The 24,315-nt window shown below is 43.9% G+C and overlaps 1 protein-coding gene and 1 pseudogene across 2 annotated transcripts; one reads left to right on the forward strand and one right to left on the reverse strand.

Annotated features, from left to right (window-relative positions):
* The first annotated feature begins 1,516 nt into the window (after window positions 1-1,516).
* si:dkeyp-97a10.2 (uncharacterized) lies at window positions 1,517-6,001 on the forward strand. Of its 2 annotated transcripts, none has more exons than XM_029627106.2 (6): window positions 1,517-1,790; window positions 2,043-2,150; window positions 3,017-3,376; window positions 3,994-4,233; window positions 4,949-5,045; window positions 5,499-6,001. In XM_029627106.2, exons 2-6 carry the CDS (start codon window positions 2,096-2,098, stop codon window positions 5,560-5,562), a joined length of 816 nt encoding a protein of 271 aa, XP_029482966.2. In that variant the 5' UTR covers window positions 1,517-1,790; window positions 2,043-2,095; the 3' UTR covers window positions 5,563-6,001. The 2 variants fall into 2 exon arrangements, with proteins under 2 accessions (XP_029482966.2, XP_064866129.1); XM_065010057.1 differs by having other exon boundaries at window positions 2,091-2,150.
* A 115-nt stretch (window positions 6,002-6,116) lies between these two features.
* Window positions 6,117-22,832, reverse strand: LOC115114214 (tektin-2-like; annotated as a pseudogene).
* Window positions 22,833-24,315: the final 1,483 nt, after the last annotated feature.

Consider the following 24,315-nt stretch of genomic DNA (forward strand, 5'->3'; position numbering starts at 1 on the left):
AGCATGCTTAAGGCACGTTCAGATGAGCAGGGACCCTGGGCATCTTTCTTTTGGTATTTTTCAGAGTCAGTAGAATTGCCTCTTTAGTGTCCTAAGTTTTCTTAACTGTGACCTTAATTGTCTACTGTCTGTAAGCTGTGTCTTAACAACCATTCCACAAGTGCATGTTCATTAATTGTTTATGGTTCATTGAACAAGCATTGGAAACAGTGTTTAAACCCTTTACAATGAAGATCTGTGAAGTTATTTAGATTTTTACTAATTATCTTTGAAAGACAGGGTCCTGAAAAAGGGACGTTTCTTTTTTTTGCTGAGTTTAGAAACACAGCAGTCTGGATGAGGGAGGGAAAGCATAGCACCAACTATTTCATGAAATAGCGCCATCGACTGGCTTGTTTTAGAACTTCCTCTATTCATAATATCATTCAGAGGCGCAACTTTGATTTTAGAAGTGGGGGGGACATTTATTTTTATTTTATCCAGTCGGATAAAAGATCCAAACAGCCTACCCGACCGCTCAGAGGCGTCTGCATGGTCATAAAGCACACCGTTGCCTCATTTTGTATCACATTCCAATGATAAAACTGGGGGGAATACAAATGCAATTTCAGAATGTGTGTATGTGTGGGGGCGGGGGGGGCATGTTGCGCCCCTGATTTAATTTATGCATGGTCATTCACAGAGGACGTGAATTGAAAATACTCTACCGTATTGTTAATTGTTGTTGCAAATGTTGATAAGATTTTTTTTACCAAATTAAAGTTGCACTCCAGTCACCCTTGCACCTGATTTACTTAACAAAAGGCACTAGGTGGTCCAGGTACACTTAGGAAGGAGCCCCTGGGGAAGACAGAGGGAGGAGGACGGGAGAGGGGGGGGGGGGGGGTATAGTGCACTGCACTGGCAGGCTGGCAGGTATCGGGGATGTGTGTGTGTGTGTGTGGGTGGGCCTTTCTCCATTGTTCTCTATTGCTCCTCTATTGTTTCTGCAAGCAAGGGGGAAGGCCCGACCATCAAACCAACTCCTTGAATAGCCTACTCCATCAAGTTTTTTTACCCTGAAGTGTGTGTACATTATTGTATTCATACGTGGTATGTTGTTTTTCAACAGGAAATGTTTTTTAAAAAAAGAACTTGAATAATAATGAAAAAACACCACAAAACTACAAAGCACATTTTTGAACAAAGCATTCCAACATTGTTAACTTTCCCTTGAGAGAATGCTATTCTAATTGAATGTACTTTTCTATTTGCTTACTGTGTTCAAAACTTGGTGTCAAAGTATGTGTCCGGACAATATGATTTGTTGCATTGGCATTTGAGAGGCTGCTTGGACACAAATAGATGGAGGGGGAGGAGTGATTATCAATGTGATAATTTTACAACAGAATACAATAGAATCCACTTGTTTAAACACAGCTGAGTGTTGGCATGAATTGTACAGGAAAGGGAAAGAGGAAATTGCACAGCTTGAAAACAAGGTGACGTCTAAGTACCTAACTGGCTGGACCTCACACAGGGAAGGGCTGCAAGTACAAAGTCCTGCACCAGACTGCAATCTATCAGAGCAACTTTCAGTTCACTCCAGCCTCTTTCTTTGGGTTGTTTTTGATGGTTGACATTTTTCTGTTCTATTTGCGTAAGAATTTTTTTGTTTTTATATTATAAAACTGCATCCAAGCTTCCTGGCGTGCTGTGCCCTACCCCTGAAAAGTGGGCTTCCTTTTGAATGAATGCACTCCTGCCACTTCCATAATCTCTGACTCATAATACATTGTACAGTTGGGAAGGTAAGTGAATTTCAAACAGCTGCTGACTTTGATCCAGTGCAAGTCATTGTCTGTGCCTAAATATAGACTGGTTACTTAAGGCAAGCTTCTAAGTCAGACTTTGGAGTCAGACTTAGGAAGTGAAACAATGACCTCTTCTTTGGAAACTGGGTCTCTATCGGTCTCTTATCAGAGAGGTCACGGGAACCATCCACGAGAAATGTCCTCTCAGTCTGTTATTCCTCTCTCTTTTTCTCTCGCTCCCTTTCTCAGTCTCAGACTCTGTCTGTCTGTCATTCTCTCTCTCCCTCTCTCTCTCAGGTGCCATGAGGCTGCAACACTGTCTCTCCTGGAGCCTCTCTCTGCTACCTCTGCTCTTGTGTAAGTGCTTCTGTGCAACATGATCCATAAAAATGTCACACGGCTGTATCTAAGTGTATTGGTGCAACCAGGCGGCGTGTATTTGACTGCTCTATTTGGCCATTTGTGTATGTTGTATTTACCATATTAGTATTGAACTGATACATTATCAGTAGTCCCACGTGGCAGTCTTAACATTCGGTTCTGGGTGTCGAGATTACATGAAAATGGATTCATCAGGTTTTTCAGTTTGTGTGTGATATACTGTCTTCAGTGCACACTCAACCTATGTTGTAGTTGCTTGCGTCGCACTTCTGAAAGAAAACAGTTTGAGGTCAAAGCCAAGGAATACAGTGCCATTGTATATGTTTAGACCGAGCCAAGGAGTGTGCAACTCTGGTCATCTAAGGTGATTGAGACAATAGGGTGTGTTTCAATCTGCGTCTTCTGAGGAAATGTCTTTCCCTGTAAGAGATGTAAACTTCCCTTTGTGTTAGATGGAGGATTCCACAGAGGGTTAGTCATGTAACGACAAAGCTCGACAAACATCACGTCAGGCAGAACTGTCATGTGCTCTCAGTCACTGTTTGACTACCTGATGAAAGTCCTCTTCACTTCATACTAAATATAAATGTAAGAAATCATGAGCAAGAAGTCATGAACAACATAGAAACCAACCGTATCAGTGGTTAGCAGTGGAGGCTGGTGTCATTTTAAAATCGGAGGACCGGCTCATTGAAATGGCCATTCGCTCCACTCCTGCCATTACAATGAGCCCTTCCTCAAATTTCTCTCTCCATCAGGCTCCATCGAAAGTTGGTACGGTATTGATATCCAATCACCACAGGCAATACAATAACAACGCATGATCATGTTTCTGTCCCCAGTGTCTTGTGGGTACCAGTGCGTGTCGGTCCACTTCCAGACCCCGCAGCCGGTCAATGTTCTTCCAGCCGGACGTCTAGTTCTCCAGGTCCAGATCGACCGCGGTCCCAAAGAAAAGATCTCCATGATAACCTGGGAGCGGGAGCCAGAGAACGCAAAGACTCCAGGGAATACTGGGAAGGTGACGTTGATTACGTTCCCCGGGCAAGAAAAACGCTTGGACGGGCGTCTGAGTTTGGAGGAGCAGGGGTCAATACTGAAGCTGGAGGGCTTTGGCGTGGCAGACAGCGGGGTGTACATCGTGACCGTCACTGACCAGGCTGGCGTCAAGACCTCTGGACAGTGTACCGTCAAGGAGTACGGTACGACGGTCAACATGGTCTAAGTAGAATATATCAAAAGTGACATTTAACCGTTGTTCCATGTCACCTATGCTGACGTATTACTTAAAATGTCACTATAATGACGTGTTGTTATGTGACAACACAGACTTTCTGATTACGTTGCCGTTTGGAATACATTCCTAGATATTCCTTCCTGTCCTCTGGAGTTATGTTCTTATAGAGGATTAACTGTTGGGTCAGTTCTGCCTAAGTGCTTTCTTTGTCTTTATAATATAAATATATGCTTAACTGCAGTCCAACACTCAACTTTGAGTCGGTAATATTTCAGGTTATCAGTCCAACGACTGTCTCGCACAATCCCTCTTCAATAGTTCCAAGCTCTATATTTGTCTCTGTCAAATGTCTTCTTTCTATGTTTCTGATCTGTTTTCTCCTCACAGCCTCATACTTCTCAAGTCACCACCCCCAAGCCTCAGTAGACAACACGCTCAACTCACACTGTTACTTCACGACGCAACCACCCTCTGTCACTCTCTTTCTCCTCTTCGAGACAATTTTCAGTTCCAACTTCCAAGTCTCACCTTTCTCACACCTGGTCTCATTCTCTGTTCTCTGTCTCTTGTCTTTCCTCTCAGAGGCTGTGCACCACCCCTCAGTGAGAGTGAACGTGTCCCACTCCTCCCTGTTCTGTGTGGAGACCTGGGGGACAGACCTTAAATTCAGCTGGCTCCACGAGCGGGCAGCCATAACCGATGCTGTGGGACACGTTTCGCCTGATGGGAAGACCCTCGTCGTCTCCTCCGCCCCCATCTGTGGTCACTTCACCTGCATGGTGAGCAACAAGCTGGGCCACAGCTCTGCCACCTACACAGCAGGTATGGAACCCCACGCACTAACTAACCCCATCTGTCTCTCAGTCTCTACACAAACCCCATCTGTCTCTCATGCCTGATTCACATTCCAGGACCAAACCGAGCCAAGCCAAGCTGCACTGGCACGGCCTGGTTACGCATCCACCATACTGTTTTTGATGGAACCGTGCTAGAAATAATCATGTTGGCCCTGTGATGTGAATCAGCCATCTGTCTGTTAGTCTCTATGCCAGTGGTCACCCACCCTGGTTATGCAGAGCTACATTGTATGCAGACTGTTCCTCTAGCTAGCTAGCGTAGCTCAAGGCTGAATCAGATGTGGTTGTGCTAGGTTGTAAGAAAACCCCGCAGACCCTGTAGTTCTCCAGGACCAGGGTTGGTGACCAATGTTCTATGTAATAGCACTGCAAAGCATGGGTAAGAAATCTCATATCTCCTTGACAGACAGAACAGGTAGGCAGGTAACTTTTCCTCAAAGGCATTGCTGAATGCAGAAACAGTCGATGCCCAAGCTAGTGCCCACACCATTCATATCCATTGAATGTACAGCCTCGGTGTGTGTGTGAGTGGTATGCCCTATGTAGCGTTCGTGTTAATACTGTATGTACAGTGTCCATATTTCGAGAGCCAAGTCCGAGTGACTCCGAGGCTGTCCTATGGACACCATAACACGTCCCCGTATTGTTTTGTTGTGACCTTGTCCTGTCTGGTCCGTCAGAGCCGTGTGAGAGAGAGGGCAAGAGGACCACGGTGGCGGTGGTCTCTCTCATCATCTTGCTGGTCTGTGGAGCAACGCTCGCTTTTCTACTGTGGAGGTACGGTAACACACACTGACACCCTAGTCACGCGGCACAGATACACATTTCATTTTGAGCTACGGTACATACTGTTAAGATAAAGCCATACATAGCAAGGAAACGGCGGTCGCTGACACACTGCAGAATGGGAAAAGAGAATGGATGGGCACCTCCAAATGGGAAGTTACAATATCACATCAAGGCATTGCACGCTTGACATTGTCAGTACAATATAGGGTGGCAGGTAGCCTAGCGATTAAGAGCGTTGGGCCATAACCAAAAGGTCGCTGGTTCGAATCCCCGAGCCGACTAGGTGCAAAATATGCCGATGTGCCCTTGAGCAAAGCACTTAACCCTAGTTGGTCCTGTAAGTCACTCTGGATAAGAGTGTCTTCTAAATGACTCAAATGTTAAAAATGTACAGTGTGTTGTTGTATTTACCCATATTAGAGTTTGTTGGTTTCTGTTTAGGAGACACAGGCGATACAGTAACAGAGGCGAGAGGCTTCAGGAGCATTTTGAGGACAACTTGTAATGGTGAACCATTGATTCCAGTACCCAAGGTATTTCGCTACACTCTCCAACTCAAAGATGGACTCATAAAAGGACAGTAAGTGTACAAAACGCTTTGGGAGGAGCTTCCTTCCCTGTGAGCAGCATGACCTTTCAGTGCATTGGAACAATGTGGAAAGTGAACTGCTTGTTGGCCAATTGACGAGTTCTAAAAATGGCAAGAGCAACTTTTGCCCGATGTGTTGCCTGTTTTTATAGTAGCTATCATTTTTACACCGCCTCGCATTGTACTGAACTACACACTACTTTTTTTTATATAATGCTCTAAAATAATTTGTTTTAAATGAAAAACAATTCCTATTTTGTAACTTTTGTATATTATAAACATTTTGTATATTTAGCTGTGTATTCTTTGTAATAAAAAGCACATTTTAAACTGTGTGAAGCTTTAGTTAAATGGATCGCTATTGTAAATCCACAATTCAGTCAGGGAATGGGAGTCAAAGTACAAGCGCTCTATACATAGTGAATTTCCCAATGATTTGTGGCCATGAATAAAAGTGTGCGTGTGTGAGTTCATGTGTGTGTCCACCTCATCAGTACATCTCTCTGGTCAAGCCGGGGCATGGGGACGGCTGTCTCAGCCTCAGACAGGGTCTCCAGGTGCTGGCGGATGAAGTCGCTGCGCTGCTCCAGCTCCAGGGCCCCCCTGCTTCCTGGACAGGTCGTCTCCCATACAGGCCTGTTGCTCCTCTAGGGACTGCAGAGAGTGCCTGGTACACAGTGTCACAGAACAGCAACACAGGGTTAAATGGTGTCCTTACATTAAAGGCCAATGTGCTATGAAAGTGAACACATCATATGTTCAATATGATGTGAAAGAGTCATACAGGGCGGATATATGTGCTCACGTTCATAGCAACTCAATAACACAAACACTCACATAGACTTGGCTAGATTCTGCTGTAACACTCCTATGGTGGCTCCCAACTGCTTAGCCTCTTCCACCAGTCCAGAATGCACCTACAAAGATCACAGAGTCCAGGTATGGACACACATTATATACTGAACAAAAATAAAATCAGATACATTCATTAATTTAAGGATTTCACATGACAGAGCAGGGTCACAGCCACTGGTAAGCCAGGCCTATCTAGAATGAGTTTTCCCCCACAAAATCAAATCAAATGTATTTATATAGCCCTTCGTTCATCAGCTGATGTCTCAAAGTGCTGTACAGAAACCCAACCTAAAACCCCAAACAGCAAGCAATGCAGGTGTAGAAGCACGGTGGCTAGGAAAAACTCCCTTGAAAGGCCAAAACCTAGGAAGAAACCTAGAGAGGAACCAGGCTATGAGGGGTGGCCAGTCCTCTTCTGGCTGTGCCGGGTGGAGATTATAACAGAACATGGCCAAGATATTCAAATGTTCATAAATGACCAGCATGGTCAAATAATAATATATTTTTTAACACTTTACTCCAGTGTTTAATTGCTAAATTGTAATTATTTTGCCACTACGGCCTATTTATTGCCTTACCTCTCTAATCTTACCTCATCTGCACACACACTGTATATAGATTTTTTCCTATTGTGTTATTGACTGTACGTTTGTTTATTCCATGTGTAACTCTGTGTTGTTGTTTGTGTCGCACTGCTTTGCTTTATCTTGGCCAGGTCGCAGTTGTAAATGACAACTTGTTCTCAACTGGCCTACCTGGTTAAATAAAGGTGAAATCATTTTTTAAAAGAGACATTGGCTGGTCTCAGACGATCCCGCAGGTGAAGAAGCTGGATGTGGAGCTTACATGTGGTCTGCGGTTGTGAGGCCAAACAATTTTATATTGCAACAGCTCTGGTGGATATTCCTGCAGTCAGCATGCCAATTGCATACTCCCTCAAAACTTGAGACATCTGTGCCATTGTGTTGTGTGACAAAACTACCCATTTTAGAGTGGCCTTTTATTGTCCCCAGCACAAGGTGCACCTGTGTAATTATCATGCTGTTTAACTGGCTTCTTGATATGCCACACCTGTCAGGTGGATGGATGAACTTGTCAAAGGAGAAATGGTCACTAATGGGGATGTAAACCAATTTGTGCCCACAATTTGAGAGAAATAGATTTTTTAGCATATGGAAAAGTTATGGCAACTTTTATTTCAGCTCATGAAACATGGGACCAACACTTTACATATTGTGTTTCAATTTATGTTCAGTATAATATGACAAACAGAGACACAGCTCCTTTTTCATGACAAAATCAACCTTTACAACAACTCAGGTCCTCTGTGCAGGCTTTCATAGAACAAATGTCTGAACCTCCAGGACCAAAGAATACCCATTCTTGCTTTACAAGTTAGAATCAACCATAGAAATAGAATGAGTAAAATAGACACTACCATTCAAGTCAATTTCCCTTGACGTGTGGACCAGTGGTCATAGTGAGTGTACTGTCAAATTGGCCTGGATTGAGGGGCTTTTCCCCCATTCCAGTAATTCTATTATTATGGTTCTACCTGGTCTCTGCAGAGGTCCACTCCGGTCCTCGAGTTCCTATTCTTCAGCCTGGTATGTACCAGCTTCAGGGGGCACACTGTAGCCAGCAGCTTCTGCTCCAGACGATGGATGCCCCTCAACAGCTCTGTGATCTTCTCTCTGGTCTGGTGGGACAGACAGAACCAACAGAGCACAGAGTCAGCACTGAGAAGCCGGAGAAACCTCCCGCAGCTAAGAAGGGCCATCTAGAATTGTCCTCTTTGCTTTCGAAGCTCTACTCTAGTCAATACTATCTTATCACCATCTATGCTCTCTACGGTTCTTGTCCTAGCTTCTAGCTCTCACACAATAGCTGATTCATAAATTCCACTTCTTGTTCAGATCTACTGTATATATGACGTTACTGATCCAGAACACATTCATGAGAAACCTAGGTGATCTGACTTCCCTGCATTGACCCCTGTCTTATCTAATCTCTCCCTGTGCATTCCAGACACTGCTATTGTTATTGCCCCCGGAGTGGACTTCCTTACCAGGACTATAGGTATTCATGTCTATGGAGATGGATGGAGCCCGGCGGAGCGCGAACAAAGGAAAATGGCTGTGCTGCACTGATTAGAAGAGAGATCAGTTGAAGGGTGGGGAGAGCAGCTTTAGGTCAGACGGGGGGAGGGAGGTCTAATGGGTTTAGTGGATGTATAGCATGAGAAGGGCCCGGTGGAAGAGCTATGCATGTCATTAATGCTTAACAAGAGCATTTCTAAGGCTTAGCTCTGGATACATGGTCTTCCCCAGGCCTCTATCTACGTCTGTCCTCAATATCAATATTTAGTCAAAGCAGAATTTTGCATTGAACTACATTTTCCATTGTGCGCCCTAATGAACAGGACTCTGTACTCATAGCTGTGTGCTGCCAGTGTAGATGACTGCAGGCCCGCTGGAGCTGGTGGGCCCTCATGCGCTGGTTGAACCCAGTGGTGATCCGCTGCCCCTCCATGTCATTCTGGCTCTGAAGGGACATAAGAGATGGGGGCATCAGACACCACACAGAGGAGAGAGATATGAATAAGAGTCTTATGGCGCAGCTATAACGAATATGGGGCCCGTATTCAGAAAGTCTCAGAGTAGGTGTGCTGATATAGGATCAGTCCTGCCTTTTAGATCCAAATGAATAAGATTATATGGACCTGATCCTACAGTAGATTAGCAGTCCTACTCTGAGACACTCTGGGAGAGGATGATGTTGCTATACTATGTCAGATACACTTCAGTTCATGAAAATAGCCAATCATGGCAGTTTTTTTTAAAAAGTAACAAGTCCTTAAAGCTTATCCCAAAAACATGCTTATGATGTTCTCAAAGGGGGTGACAATGTCCTCTTCCGACTGTGTGATGGAGAATACCAACAACCCTCCGGCACACATTTACAATCCCCTCGTAAAGATGATATACAGCATTTATAGATCAGACTCCCGTTCCTGTTGAATGCTTCTGTACTGTATATCGATCAGGATGATAGTCTTCGGATACAGTTTACACCGCTTCGGCCTGAGCCAAGTAAACAAGTGCTAACGCATGCCTTTAAAATAAACCCATATGTCCTCAGCTTAAACAATCCCCTACACCAGTATTCAAAAACAACAGTTACTGAAGTACACTTACTGGTGTCTTTGCAATACATTCATGTCCATAATTATTGGCATCCTTACTTACTTACTGACTTTATTGTCCCCATGGGGACATTTTGTTGCAGTGTCATGTACACATTTAAAGTGGCGTTTAAATTTTTTTTTTAAATAACGCCACACCAAACGTCACACACACTGCAGGTCGCAACAGAGCCCCTTACCCGTGTGGGGTTATTCTTGATAAATATTAGCAAAAAAGGCTGTTTAAAATAAATTATACAAATACTGAGCTATGGCGTATATAATATTTGACCATAGCACCGCCTGGAGTTTGATGAACGCCCTTGGAACCGGTGCTATGGTCAGATGACATGAAAATAGAGCTCTTTGGGCACGCACACGATATACAGAAGCATACAGTGCATTTGCAAAGCATTCAGACTCCTTGACTTTTTCCACATTTTGTTACGTTACAGCCTTATCCTAAAATGGATACCAAAAAAAAAATATGTCTACTGTACACGCAATACCCCATAATGACAAAGCAAAAACAGGTTTTTAGAAATCTTAGCAAATGTATTAAAAAATAAAATAAAACTGTAATTTCAATAGCAATTACAGCCTCGAGTCTTCTTGGGTATGATGCTACAAGCTTGGCACACCTGTATTCGGGGAGTTTCTCCCATTCTTCTCTGAAAATCCTCTCAAGCTCTGTCAGGTTGGATGGGGAGTGTCAATGCACAGCTATTTTCAGGTCTCTCCAGAGATGTTATTTCGAGTTCAAGTCCGGGATCTGGCCACTCAAGGACATTCAGAGACTTATCCTGAAGCCCCTCTTGCATTGTATTGGCTGTGTGCTTAGGGTCGTTGTCCTGTTGGAAGGTGAACTGTCGCCCCAGTCTAAGGTCCTGAGAGCTCTAGAGTAGGTTTTCATTAAGGATCTCTCTTTTTACTTTACTCTGTTCATCTTTCCCTCAATCCTGACTATTCTCCCAGTCCCTGCCACTGAAAAACATCCCCATAGCATGATGCTGCCACCACCATCCATCACCGTGGGGATGGTGCCAGGTTTCCTCCAGACGTGACACTTGGCATTCAGGCCAAAGAGTTCAATCTTGGTTTCACCACACCAGAGAAGCTTGTTGCTCATGGTCTGAGAGTATTTAGGTGCCTTTTGGCAAACTCCAAGCAGGCTGTCATGTGCCTTTTACTGAGGAGTGGCTTCCATCTGGCCAACATACCATAAAGGCCTGATTGGTGGAGTGCTGCAGAGATGGTTATCCTTCTGGAAGGTTCTCCCATCTCCACAGAGGAACACTGGAGGTTTGTCAGAGTGAACATTGGGTTCTTGGTCACCTCCGTGACCAAGGCCTTCTCTCCCGATTGCTCAGTTAGGCCAGGGGCGATCAGCTTTAGGATGACTCTTGGGGGTTCCAAACTTCTTCCATTTAAGATTAATGGAGGCCACTGTGTTCTTGGGGACCTTCAATGCTGCTGAAATCTTCCCCAGATCTGTGCCTCGACACGAACCTGTCTTGGCGCTCTACGGACAATTCCTTCGACCTCATGGCTTGGTTTTTGCTCTGACATGCACTGTCATCTGTGGGACCAAATATATATATATATATATATATATATTATATACACTACACTATATATATACACTGCTCAAAAAAATAAAGGGAACACTTAAACAACACAATGTAACTCCAAGTCAATCACACTTCTGTGAAATCTAACTGTCCACTTAGGAAGCAACACTGATTGACAATAAATTTCACATGCTGTTGTGCAAATGGAATAGACAACAGGTGGAAATTATAGGCAATTAACAAGACACCCCCAATAAAGGAGTGGTTCTGCAGGTGGTGACCACAGACCACTTCTCAGTTCCTATGCTTCCTGGCTGATGTTTTGGTCACTTTTGAATGCTGGCGGTGCTTTCACTCTAGTGGTAGCATGAGATGGAGTCTACAACCCACACAAGTGGCTCAGGGAGTGCAGCTCATCCAGGATGGCACATCAATGCGAGCTGTGGCAAGAAGGTTTGCTGTGTCTGTCAGCGTAGTGTCCAGAGCATGGAGGCGCTCCCAGGAGACAGGCCAGTACATCAGGAGACGTGGAGGAGGCCGTAGGAGGGCAACAACCCAGCAGCAGGACCGCTACCTCCGCCTTTGTGCAAGGAGGAGCAGGAGGAGCACTGTCAGAGCCCTGCAAAATGACCTCCAGCAGGCCACAAATGTGCATGTGTCTGCTCAAACGGTCAGAAACAGACTCCATGAGGGTGGTATGAGGGCCCGACGTCCACAGGTAGGGGTTGTGCTTACAGCCCAACACCGTGCAGGACGTTTGGCATTTGCCAGAGAACACCAAGATTGGCAAATTCGCCACTGGCTCCCTGTGCTCTTCACAGATGAAAGCAGGTTCACACTGAGCACATGTGACAGACGTGACGGAGTCTGGAGATGCTATGGACTGGCCCACCCGTTCCCCAGACCTGAATCCAATTGAGCACATCTGGGACATCCATGTCTCGGGACATCCATGTCTCGCTCCATCCACCAACAGACTGTCCAGGAGTTGGCGGATGCTTTAGTCCAGGTCTGGAATGTGATCCCTCAGGAGACCATCCGCCACCTCATCAGGAGCATGCCCAGGCGTTGTAGGGAGGTCATACAGGCACGTGGAGGCCACACACACTACTGAGCCTCATTTTCACTTGTTTTAAGGACATTACATCAAAGTTGGATCAGCCTGTAGTGTGGTTTTCCACTTTAATTTTGAGTGTGACTCCAAATCCAGACCTCCATGGGTTGATAAATTTGATTTCCATTGATAATTTTTGTGTGATTTTGTTGTCAGCACATTCAACTATGTAAAGAAAAAAGTATTTAATAAGAATATTTCATACATTCAGATCTAGGATGTGTTATTTTAGTGTTCCCTTTATTTTTTTGAGCAGTGTATATATCTACAGTTCAAAAGTTTGGGTTCACTTAGAAATGTCCTTGTTTTCCATAAAAGCATACATGAAATTAGTTGCAAAATTAATAGGAAATATAGTCAAGATATTGACAAGGTTATAAATAATGATTTTTAATTGAAATAATAATTGGGTCCTTCAAACTTTGCTTTCATTAAAAAAATCCTCCATTTGCAGCAATTGCAGCCTTGCAGACCTTTGGCATTCTAATTGTCAATTTGTTGAGGTGATCTCGAGATTTCACCCCATGCTTCCTGAAGAACCTCGAACAAGTTGGATTGGCTGGATGGGCACTTCTTACAGTGCGTACCATATGTTCAACTGCTCCCACAACAGCTCAATAGGGTTGAGATCCAGTGACTGTGCTGGCCACTCCATTATAAACAGAATACCAGCTGACAGCTTCTTCCCTAAATAGTTATTGCATAGTTTGGAGCTGTGCTTTGGGTCATTGTCCTGTTGTAGGAGGAAACAGGCTCCAATTAAGCGCTGTCCACAGGATATGGCATGGCATTGCAAAATGGAGTGATAACCTTCTTCTTCCAGATCCCTTTTACCCTGTACAAATCTACCACTTTACCACCAACAAAGCACCCCCAGACCATCACATTCCCTCTATCATGCTTGACAGATTGCGTAAAACACTCCTCCAGCATCTTTTCATTTTTTCTGCTTCTCACAAACGTTCTTCTTTGTGATCCGAACACCTCAAACTTAGATTAGTCTGTACATAACACTTTTTTCCAGTCTTCCTGACATTCCCTGAACATAGAGAGCTTTTTATTCTCTATGTTGGTTAGGTCGGGTTGTGACTAGGGTGGGTCATCTAGGTGATTATATTTCTATGTTGGCCTGGTATGGTTCCCAATCAGAAGCAGCTGTTTATTGTTGTCTCTGATTGGGGATCATATTTAGGCAGCCATTCCCCTTTGTACTTTGTGGGATCTTGACTATGCGTAGTTGCCTGTGAGCACTATTGTAGCTTCACGTTTCGTGATTTATTGTTTTCTTTGAGTTTCACTTCAAAATAAAGAGGATGGAACCATACCACGCTGCATCTTGGTCCACTCATTATAACAATCGTGACAGAAGATCCCACCACAAACGGACCAAGCAGCGTGGCCAGGAGGAGCAGACATCCTGGACATGGGAGGATATCTTGGACGGTAAGGGATCCTGGACGTGGGAGGAGATCCTGGCCGGAAAGGATCGCCTTCCATGGGAGCAGATGGAGGCAGCAAGGGAACAACAATGACGACACCAGGGTTCGCGGCTACGACGGAAGCCCGAGAGGCAGCCTCAAAAAATTTATTTGGGAGGGGCACACGGGGTGGTTGGCACAGCCATGTTTGAACCAGAGCCAAATCCCCATACTCACCGTGGGGAGCGTGTGACCAGGCACCATGTTTTGCGGTGATACGCACTGTCTCCCCAGTTTGCATTCACAGCCCGGTGCGTTCTGTGCCAACTCCTCGCACTTGTAGTGCTAAAGTGGGTATCTGTCCAGGACGGGTTGTGCCGGCTCAGCGCGCCTGGTCTCCAGTGAGCCTCTTCGGTCCAGGATATCCTGCACTGGCTCTACGCACTGTATCCCCAGTGCGCCTTCACAGCCCAGTGCGTCCTGTGCCAGCTTCCCGCACTTGCCGTGTGAAGGTGGTCATTTGTCCAGGACGCGTTGTGCCATCTCTACGCTCCAGACCTCCAGTGCGTCTCCACAGTCCAGTACGTCCTGTGCCTCCTCCCCGCACTTGCCCTGAGGTGCGTGTCACCAGCCCGGTGCCACCTGTACCAGTCCCACGCATCAGGCCTCCACACAGTCCAGTACGTCCTGTGCCTCTTCTCCGCATTCGCACTGAGGTGCGTGTCACCAGCCCGGTGCCACCTGTACTGGATGATCTGTGGGGTACTGTCACGCCCTGACCAGAAAGAGCTTTTTATTCTCTATGTTGGTTAGGTCGGGGTGTGACTAGGGTGGGTCATCTAGGTGATTATATTTCTATGTTGGCCTGGTATGGTTCTCAATCAGAGGCAGGTGTTTATCGTTGTCTCTGATTGGGGATCATATTTAGGCAGCCATTTCCCCATTGTGCTTTGTGGGATCTTAACCATCAATAGTTGCCTGTGAGCACTATTGTAGCTTCACGTTTCGTTTTGCGATTTATTGTTTTCTTTGAGTTTCACTTCAAAAAAAAGAGGATGGAACCATACCACGCTGAATCTTGGTCCACTCATTATAACGATCGTGACACTTCCGCTGTCCAGTGTTTGTGTTCTTTTGCCCATCTTAATCTTTTATTTTATTGGCCAGTCTGATGGCTTTTTCTTTGCAACTCTGCCTAGAAGGCCAGCATCCCGGAGCATCCCGGAGTAGCATATTCACTGTTGACATTGAGACTGGTGTTTTGCAGGTACTATTTAATGAAGCTGCCAGTTGAAGACTTGTGAGGCGTCTTTCTCAAACTAAACACTAATGTACTTGTCCTCTTGCTCAGTTGTGCACCGGGGCCTCCCACTCCTCTTTCTATTCTGGTTAGAACCAGTTTGCACTGTTCTGTGAAGGGAGTAGTTAGTACACAGCGTTGTACAAGATCTTCAGTTTCTTGGCAATTTCTCGCATGGAATAGCCTTCATTTCACTGAACAAGAATAGACGGACGATTTTCTCGTTATTTTGAGCCTGTAATTGAACCCACAAATGCTGATGCCCCAGATACTCAACTAGTCTAAAGGACAGTTTTATTGCTTCTTTAATCAGGACAACAGTTTCAGCTGTGCTAACATAATTGCAAAAGGGTTTTCTAATTAATCAAAAGCCTATTAAAATGATAAACGTGGATTAGCTAACATAAGGTGCCATTGAAACACAGTAGTAATGGTTGCTGATAATGGGCCTCTGTACGCCTATGTAGATATTCAATAAAATACAAACAAATCAACCATTTCCAGCTACAATAGTCATTTACAACATTAACAATGTCTACACTGTTTTTCTGATCAATTAGATGTTATTTTAATGGGCAAAAAACTTGCTTTTCTTTAAAAAACAAGGACATTTCTTAGTGACCCCAAACTTTTGAATGGTAGTGTATACAGAAGAGTGTGCCTTTCCAAATCCTGTCCAATCAATGGAATTTACCACAGGTGGACTCCAATCACGTTGTAGAAACATCTCAATGATGATGAATGGAAACAGGATGCACCTGAGCTTAATTTTGAGTCTCATAACAAAGGGTCTGAATACTAATGTAAAATATGATGGTGGATCTTTGATGTTATGGGGCTATTTTGCTTCCACTGGTCCTGGTTTCCCTTGTTAAGGTCGATGGCATCATGCACTTTTACCAAGTAGTAAGTACCAGGACATTTTAACCCAAAACCTTTTTGCCTCTGCCAGAAGTGGATCTTCCAGCAAGACAATAACCCCAAGCACTAATCAAAATCCACAAAGAAATGATTAATTGACCACAAAAATCAACATTTTGCAATTGCCATCTCAGTCTATTTACATTAGTCATTTAGCAGACGGTCTTATCCAGAACGGGTTACAGGAGCAATTAGACTTGAACCCCATTGAAAACCTGTGGTTTGATTTGAAGAGGGCAGTCCATCAGAGCAGACGAAGGATATCAAGGATCTGGAAAAATTCTTTATAGAGGAATGGTCTAAGATCCCTCACAATGGGTTCTCCAATCTCATAAAACATTTTAGAAAAAGGTTCAGCGTCGTTATCCTCACAGGGGAAGGGTGCTATGGTTTTGAAAGCAGAGGTGCCAATCATTTTAAACCCCATTTTAGTTTTTGAACACAATCTCTTTATCTGAGCAATTGTATTGTTACACAACACACTGCCACAGATGTCTCAAGTTGAGGGAGTGTGCAACTGGGATGCTGACTGCAGGAATGTCCACCAGAGCTGTTGCTAGAGAATGTAATATTAATTTCCCCATAATAAGCTTCGTCAGAGCTTTTGGGAGTTAAAAAAAAATGTGCGCCCTTATGTAGACCTAGCCCCAACAACATCCGTTCCACGCATCGAAAGGGGTTGGAGGCGCAGGAAAAACAAATAAGTATTACCAAATATAACAATATGCATTTCATAAATATTTGAATAAAGTGTGTAAATAAGACGTATTAAACACATATATAAAACCACAATGAGGACATAGACCTACCGAGCAAGTTTTCATTAATCATTGGGTACATCGTACGAAAAACATCAGAGTAATCTTAAATAGGAGCATAACTCATGTTCAAATTCACAACATAACGTACATAGGCATTTACGGAAATAATGTCTGCAGGGTGAAAATCCCCAAACATTACCAGTGTATTATTAATGTCTCCTCCCCTGTCTGATATCTTAACTTCCTCTATGACACGAAATCTAAAAGGTAGAAATGTAGGCCATTAAAATATACTGCGACTGGATAATCCCTGTCGTTTCTCCTGATTGAACTTTTATGTTCACTGATTCTCTGTTTGAGAGAACGAGAGGTTTTACTTACATAACAGAGCCCTAATGGACATGTAATAATGTAGATAAATGGGTGGTGGAACACAATGTCATTTATTTGGAACCGTTTTCCTGTATGTGGGTGGCAGAAATATTCACACTTCATCATATTGTTGCACTGTGCGCATCCTCTGCATTTATAGCTACCATTTGGAAGAGGGCATAAAAGAGCCTGGGTGATTTTCTTTTGTGGCTGGCAGTTGGTATGAAGCAATTTATCGCATAAATTGCGACCTCTCCTATACACAATAAGTGGTGAATTTTTCAATTCAGCCGGCAAAGCTGGGTCCAATGATAAAACATGCCAGTGTTTCTTGACCTCATCTCCCACTTTTCGCGAGTTCAAAGTATATGTGGTTGTGAACATTACGGAGTGTTCTTCAGCTTTAGCGGGTCTTTACACACTTTATTTGAATATCTATTACATGCATATTGTTATATTTGGTAATACTTATTTGTTTTTCCTGCGCCTCCAACCCCTTTCGATGTGTGGAACGGATATGGGTGGGACTAGGTCTACATAAGTGTGCAAAACATTTTTTAACTCACAAAAGCTCTGAAGAAGACTGTGAGGATGATACATAATACATTAAAGATCAGTGAAACTATCAAGAGCAGTGTGCGTTTTTTTCCTTCATCTTGTTCAACTGTTACCAGGCACCTGCAAAAAAGATTGCTCAGATGTGTGAGTGCCTTTTGAATTTTGAATATTAATTTCTCTACCATAAGCCAACGTAATTTCTCTATTGGAGGCCAACGTCATTTGAGAGAATTTGGCAGTATGTCCAACCCGGCCTCATAACTGTAGAGCGCAACACGTTTCCACGACATGTAACAACGCCAGCCCAGGACCTCTACATCCATCTTCTTCTTCACCTGAGGGATGGTCTGCGACCAGCCACCCAGACAGCTGATGAGACTGTGGGTTTGCACAACAGAAGAATTTCTGCACAAACTGTCAGAGACCGTCTCAGGGAAGCTCATCTGCATGCTCCTCGCCCTCACCAGGGTCTTGACCTGCCTGCAGTTCGGTGGTGTAACCGAGTTCAGTGGGAAAATGCTTACCTTCTATGGCCACTGGCACGATGGAGAAGTGTGCTCTTCACTGTACCAGGCAGATGGCAGACAGAGCGTATGGTTTGCTGATGTCAACATTGTGGAGGTGGGGTTATGTATGAGCAGGCATAAGCTAAGGACAACGAACACAACTGCATTTTATCGATGGCAAGATACCGTGACAAGATCCTAAGGCCTATTGTCGTTCCTTTCATCCGACGCCATCACCTCCTGTTTTAGCATGATAATGCACAGCCCCATATCGCAAGGATCTGTACACAATTGCTGGAAGCTGAAAATGTCCCAGTTCTTCCAAGGGCTGTATTCTCACCAGACATTTAGCATGTTTGGGATATTCTGGATCGACATGTACTGCACGACAGCGTGTTCCAGTTCCCACTAATATATAGCAACTTCGAAAAGCCATTGAAGAGGAGTGGGACAACATTCCACAATCAACAGCCTGATCAACTCTATGCAAAGGAGATGTCACACTGCATGGGGCAAATGGTGGTCACACCAGATACTGACTGGTTTTCTAATCCAGACCTTATTCCCAGTCATGTGAAATCCATAGATTAGAGCCTAATGAATTGATTTAAGTTGACTGATTTCCTCATAAGAACTGTAACTCAGTCAAATCTGTGAAATTGTTGCATGTTGCGTTTATATTTTTGTTCAGTGTTATATATATTTATTTTTCAAGTATTTTCTTTTTATTCAAACGGGGATAGCATGAAATGAGAGGGGAGACAGAGAAGGAGGGAGATGCAGAATAGGGTATGGGCTGGGATTTGTATCCACTCTGGCTAGACCAGCCTCAGGCACGTATACAGTTTGAAATGGGCAGCAAGCATATTATTAAATTGCTGTCCAAAAACACTTAGAAATACCAAACCACCCATTTTTTTGTTAGTTTGTTATGGGAGTTGCCCTATACGCCTAATGGAACCAATTTCCATACTGCATAAAACGGTCTCTGACTGTACATTCACACATACTCTCTTCATGGAGTTTCCATTCCCCGACCAGGCCTTCCTATGCTATTAATAACATGTATCCCTCTCCTCCTCCCCCAATACACAGACAGTCCCACCCACACATTATTTTGTAGGAGTAGGATGAAGTTGCCATTAGACACTGATCTAAGCTCAGTCTTGTGTTTATTTAAAAAAAATGTTTTTAACCTCTAATGGTTAATGTTAGTTTGGGGCGGTAGTTTGGGTAAACCGATCCTAGATCAGTCCTCTGCTACCTGTATCATTGTATAGGTCATGGTCTCCCTCAGCTGTAGGGAAGCCTGCATCGCCTCCTCAGCTTGGGTCATGTTGTAGTGGGTGAACTGCACCGACTCCTGGTGTGTGGAGGCACTGCAGGGTACAGGACATAAATCAGCCACAGTTATACATCGGTAAGTACTGTACACTCTAAGAACTGTGTTATAAATTAGAAAATGTTTTAGGTTGAGAGGATCAGAAGAGGTTTAGTGGTACAACTGACCATACATCTAGATTTGGGTAAAGGCTGAGAATTTGCCTGACATTGAGTGTTCTGCTTTCTTTGAGTGTTCTGCTATCTGAACACGGAATCAAATTATTTAGTTATGATAATTATGGAAAAACAAAATTCCTAGAAATATGCTAGAACTATACAGTATATTTTCACTCATGATCATCTCATTATCGTCTCCTTTATTCTACACATGTTGACAAGGCACTACTCTGTTCCGTCCTTACCTAGTGGGTACGTGGGGTCAGGCTTGAAGGATATGTCAGGTGACCTGTCTGTAAGTGACAGGCACAATTGGTTCACATCCAGGACTTCGCTCCTGTTGGTTAGGTCAAAGGTCAGCTGTTGGTGGGCTTCCTTGAGACAGCTTAAAATGAAATAAACTTTATTGATGCTACACTGTTAGATGTATCCCCCCCATAGAACTATAGACAAACAAGCATACATCGGTAGAGATTCTATTAAATTACTAGAGGGGATATGTCAAACTCTCAGTTCCAGAATGGTATGATAATGGCAGCCATTTTGGACAGGGAGAAATCCAAATGGAATGAATGGCAGTAGAGGCATAGGTGATACTTTCCTGCTTTTACTTATGCAGGAAAATAAAAGAAAGGCATGTGATGTATCAGAAATTGTGTAATAGAATTGTCAACCTAAAATATTGTCACATAATTATGAATACAGTTTCTACGTGTTTTAGACATTTTCTGTTTTAGACATCAACTGATTTCAGCCAGTGTATGGCTGTGGATTGACTGCATTGTTTGTATGGAATATTGGCAGTTAATTTGTAAAAAGATTGGAATAATTATAATAAAACTGTCTGGCTAGTTAGCTAATGAAAATACTGTGAAGATAATCTTCAAACGGATTGCTTTCACAATATTTGAATCACAACACTGGCTGCCCAACTCCCTGACCAAAATGGCTGACCTTTTACACCGTCATAAGATAGTTCATGTCTATTATAGTATTCTAAATACTAATTATAGGCATACATCAGCACACAGGCTACAGAACACAGTGGAATTTGAACGTTTCCTGTCAAATTTGCTGCAATACGTCTTCATGAAGCAATGGAGAAATGAAATTTAAGACCTCACACAGGCCTCCAAATGTCAGTATCACCCACCCGTTTCGGTTTCACATCGCATTATCCTTTCTTTTTAAGAGCAACACAACTGTGTTAGATAGAAGCCTTTTATGTTCCATGGATCAATGAAACCATATCCTGAGACAGAACCAAAGACCTACGGCAGTTAAATCTCTATCTTGGCTTTACCAGACCTGCTCGAATGCCTTGTTGATGTGCTGCTGCAGCTCTTGCTGCGTGGTGTCATCATCTGGGCCTCCCTCTTCAGATGGCCCTGCAGGGGGTCACTGACCAGCTCACTCCCCCTGCGGGCCCTCTCTCTGGGTCAGACACTCCACTACCAAATCCAGGGGCACGGCCATGTCTTCCAGGGCCCGCTCTGCCTCTTCCACCTGGGAGGGAGGGAGGGAGGGAGGGAGGGAGGGAGGGAGAGGCATGTGGGAGACTCCCCAAACATATGGAAGAAGGTACTCTGGTCAGATGAGACTAAAATTGAGCTTTTTGGCCATCAAGGAAAACACTATGTCTGGCGCAAACCCAACACCTCTCATCACCCTGAGAACCAAATCTCCACAGTGAAGCATGGTGGCAGCATCATGCTGTGGGGACTGGGAAACTGGTCAGAATTGAAGGAATGATGGATGGTGCTAAATACATGGAAATTCCTGAGGGAAACCTGTTTCAGTCTTCCAGAGATTTGAGACTGGGACGGAGGTTCACCTTCCAGCAGGACAATGACCCTAAGTATACTGCTAAAGCAACACTTGAGTGGTTTAAGAGGAAACATTTACATGTCTTGGAATGGCCTAGTTAAAGCCCAGACCTCAATCCAATTGCTAATCTGTGGTATGACTTCAAGATTGCTGTACAACAGCGGAACCCATCCAACTTGAAGGAGCTGGAGCAGTTTTGTCTTGAAGAATGGGCAAAAATCCCAGTGGCTAGATGTGTCAAGCTTATAGAGACATACCCCAAGAGACTTGCAGCTGTAATTGCTGCAAAAGGTGGCTCTACAAAGTATTGACTTTGGGGGGTGAATAGTTATGCACGCTCAAGTTCTGTTTTTTTGTCTTATTTCTTGTTTGTTTCACATCTTCAGAATGGTAGGCAAGTTGTGTAAATCAAATGATACAAACGGCCCAAAAATCAATTTTAATTCCAGGTTGTAAGGCAACAAAATAGGAAAAATGCCAAGTGGGTGAATAACCTTCGCAAGCCCCTGTAGATCCTCTAGATGATTAAACATGTGTGCTATAATTCATTGTCAACAAGAACACATACTTCCAGAAAAAACAAAAATAACACCCTCAGGCATAATTAGATTACGATTAGTTTACTTAATAAGGGTAGGATTTAGGTAGAGTTTTGCTGCACCAGACAACACAACAATGCATACAAATAGCATAGTGGAATGCAGATTCCCAAAGCAATTTGAGAGGTTCCTGAAGCTAACAAATTAGGGACACTGACAGACATGCGTACGACAGTATACGTGTTGATTATGGTTTTTGTAAGTAAAGGGAGTTGAACATGAAATAGTTCTCCCACATTTTCTACCATATGAAGTATTAGTGACCTGTGTCAGAGCTTCGATCTCTCTCTCCATTGCCTGTACGCAGAACTGCAGTCTGTCCTTCTGCTCAGTGACCTCATTGATCCTGTCACCCAGCCTGTCTCAGCTGTCACTCTCATCCCAGCGTGTCAGACAGACGGAGAAGAGCCCACGGTCACGCACAGTATTACTTTGTTATTATGGGGAATAGATGTGAACATGAGTTGATCATCTCTCTGTCAATGCATCGCCTGCTGCCTGGCATCAGGCATCCATATCAGTCCCTGTCTCTCAGTCTCTGTACCTTACAGGCTGTCTGGTGCCTCAGGGCCCGCCTCTCCTGCCTTGTCTGCTGTGATTGGTGGCGTTGGTGCTCGGCCGTGTCCGTGAGCAGCTTGTTATTGGTCTCCCAGTCTGTCATCCAGTAACGCTGACCGGGCTTCCTACTCATAGTGGCCATTCCTACCAACATAAATAGACAGCTTGAAATGAGTTAGTCAAAGGTTGTAGAGACCTGTATGCAGGTCTAGATCCTTCCATCAGCAAAGGGAAATTCCTTTCCACTAAAATGTACATTTTTGCTAGTGTTATGACCCAACCAGAATGGGCACCCAGGCTGTTATAGCACTTCCCGATGTTTCTACATTTGTTTGCTTGTCATCATATGTCAAATAGTAGGGTATGAAACCTGGCCATGATCAATTGAAAAGGTTACATAATGCTTTAAAGTAAACCTTTTCTAATCTTTTCCATGGGTGGAACGGGTCGACACAGAATAGGAAGGACGGTAAGTAGTCATGACTGTCGCGTAAATGTAACTGAAAACCTACCCGTCTATCAAATGAAGCATGAAATGTGAAAAACCTGGGGTAAAGTTAGCTATGGTGGAAAAGCCCTAAACATGTACACCGAAGACCCTGTAGCTGCGTGGGACTACCTGAGCCTGTAGTAGCTGCAATGCATTCTGGACAGCAGTTTACATGTTTATGTGATCTCCTGATTACTTTACATTCCAGACAGTTATGAGAGGTTGTTGGCCCACTGTCACAACCCCCGTCTTTGTGCACTGACTGTTCCACGGAGAGATATGAGTTTCCTTAGTGAAGGATAAATGTGACTACAAATGGGATTTTAGGAGTTTCAATTCAATCCTTCCCATATTTTCCAGGAGGGTTGAACTGGTTCAGTGCACCTGGGTACACTTTCCATTTTCATTACGAGCAGTTTGTTATGATTCATTTAATTTGAGGCAATGGTGGAAAATGAAATGAAGTTCAGTTGGTAGACTAGATTGTATTCTGCATTCTCGTGGTTCTTAACCTGAAACGGTGACAGGTTTAGATTTCCAAAGTAGGCTAGGCTATACTGTGGCCTAGTCCTAGTCATACATGCATATGACAAATCTTACAATGCATTATAATGGCATCATAATGCATTGTACAGGAGTATGGTTGCAAAGCTACCGGTAATTTACTAAAGTTACTGTAATTTTGGTAATTAGCAGGTAATCTATGGTAATTTATACTTGAATAACTTAAAAATGTATGCAAGTATGTATATACACTACATGGCCAAATGTATGTGGACTCCTGCTTGTCAAACAGCTCATTCCTTGTGCACGGGGGCATTGTCATGCTAAAACAGGAAAGGGCCTCCCCCAAACTGTTGCCACAAAGTTGGAAGCACAGAATCGTCTAGAATGTCACTGTATGCTGTAGCATTAAGATTTCCCTCCACTGAAACTAAGGGGACTCACCCAAACCATGCCAGCCCCAGAGCATTATTCCTCCTCCGCCAAACCTTACAGTTGGCACTATGCATTTGGGCAGGTAGTGTTCTCCTGGCATCCGCCACACTCAGATTTGTCTGTCGGACTGCCAGATAGTGAAGCGTGATTCCTCACTCCAGACAACGTGTTTTCACTACTCTAGAGTCCAATGGCG

This window comes from Oncorhynchus nerka, linkage group LG3 (genome assembly GCF_034236695.1).
Source record: "Oncorhynchus nerka isolate Pitt River linkage group LG3, Oner_Uvic_2.0, whole genome shotgun sequence".
NCBI lineage: Eukaryota > Metazoa > Chordata > Actinopteri > Salmoniformes > Salmonidae > Oncorhynchus > Oncorhynchus nerka.

Coding starts and splice junctions, on each gene's coding strand:
- si:dkeyp-97a10.2 (XM_029627106.2), top strand. CDS start 2,096: ATGAGGCTGCAACACTGTCTCTCCTGGAGCCTCTCTCTGCTACCTCTG. Junction 2,151..3,016: donor TCTGCTACCTCTGCTCTTGT/GTAAGTGCTTCT, acceptor TTCTGTCCCCAG/TGTCTTGTGGGTACCAGTGC. Junction 3,377..3,993: donor GTGTACCGTCAAGGAGTACG/GTACGACGGTCA, acceptor CTTTCCTCTCAG/AGGCTGTGCACCACCCCTCA.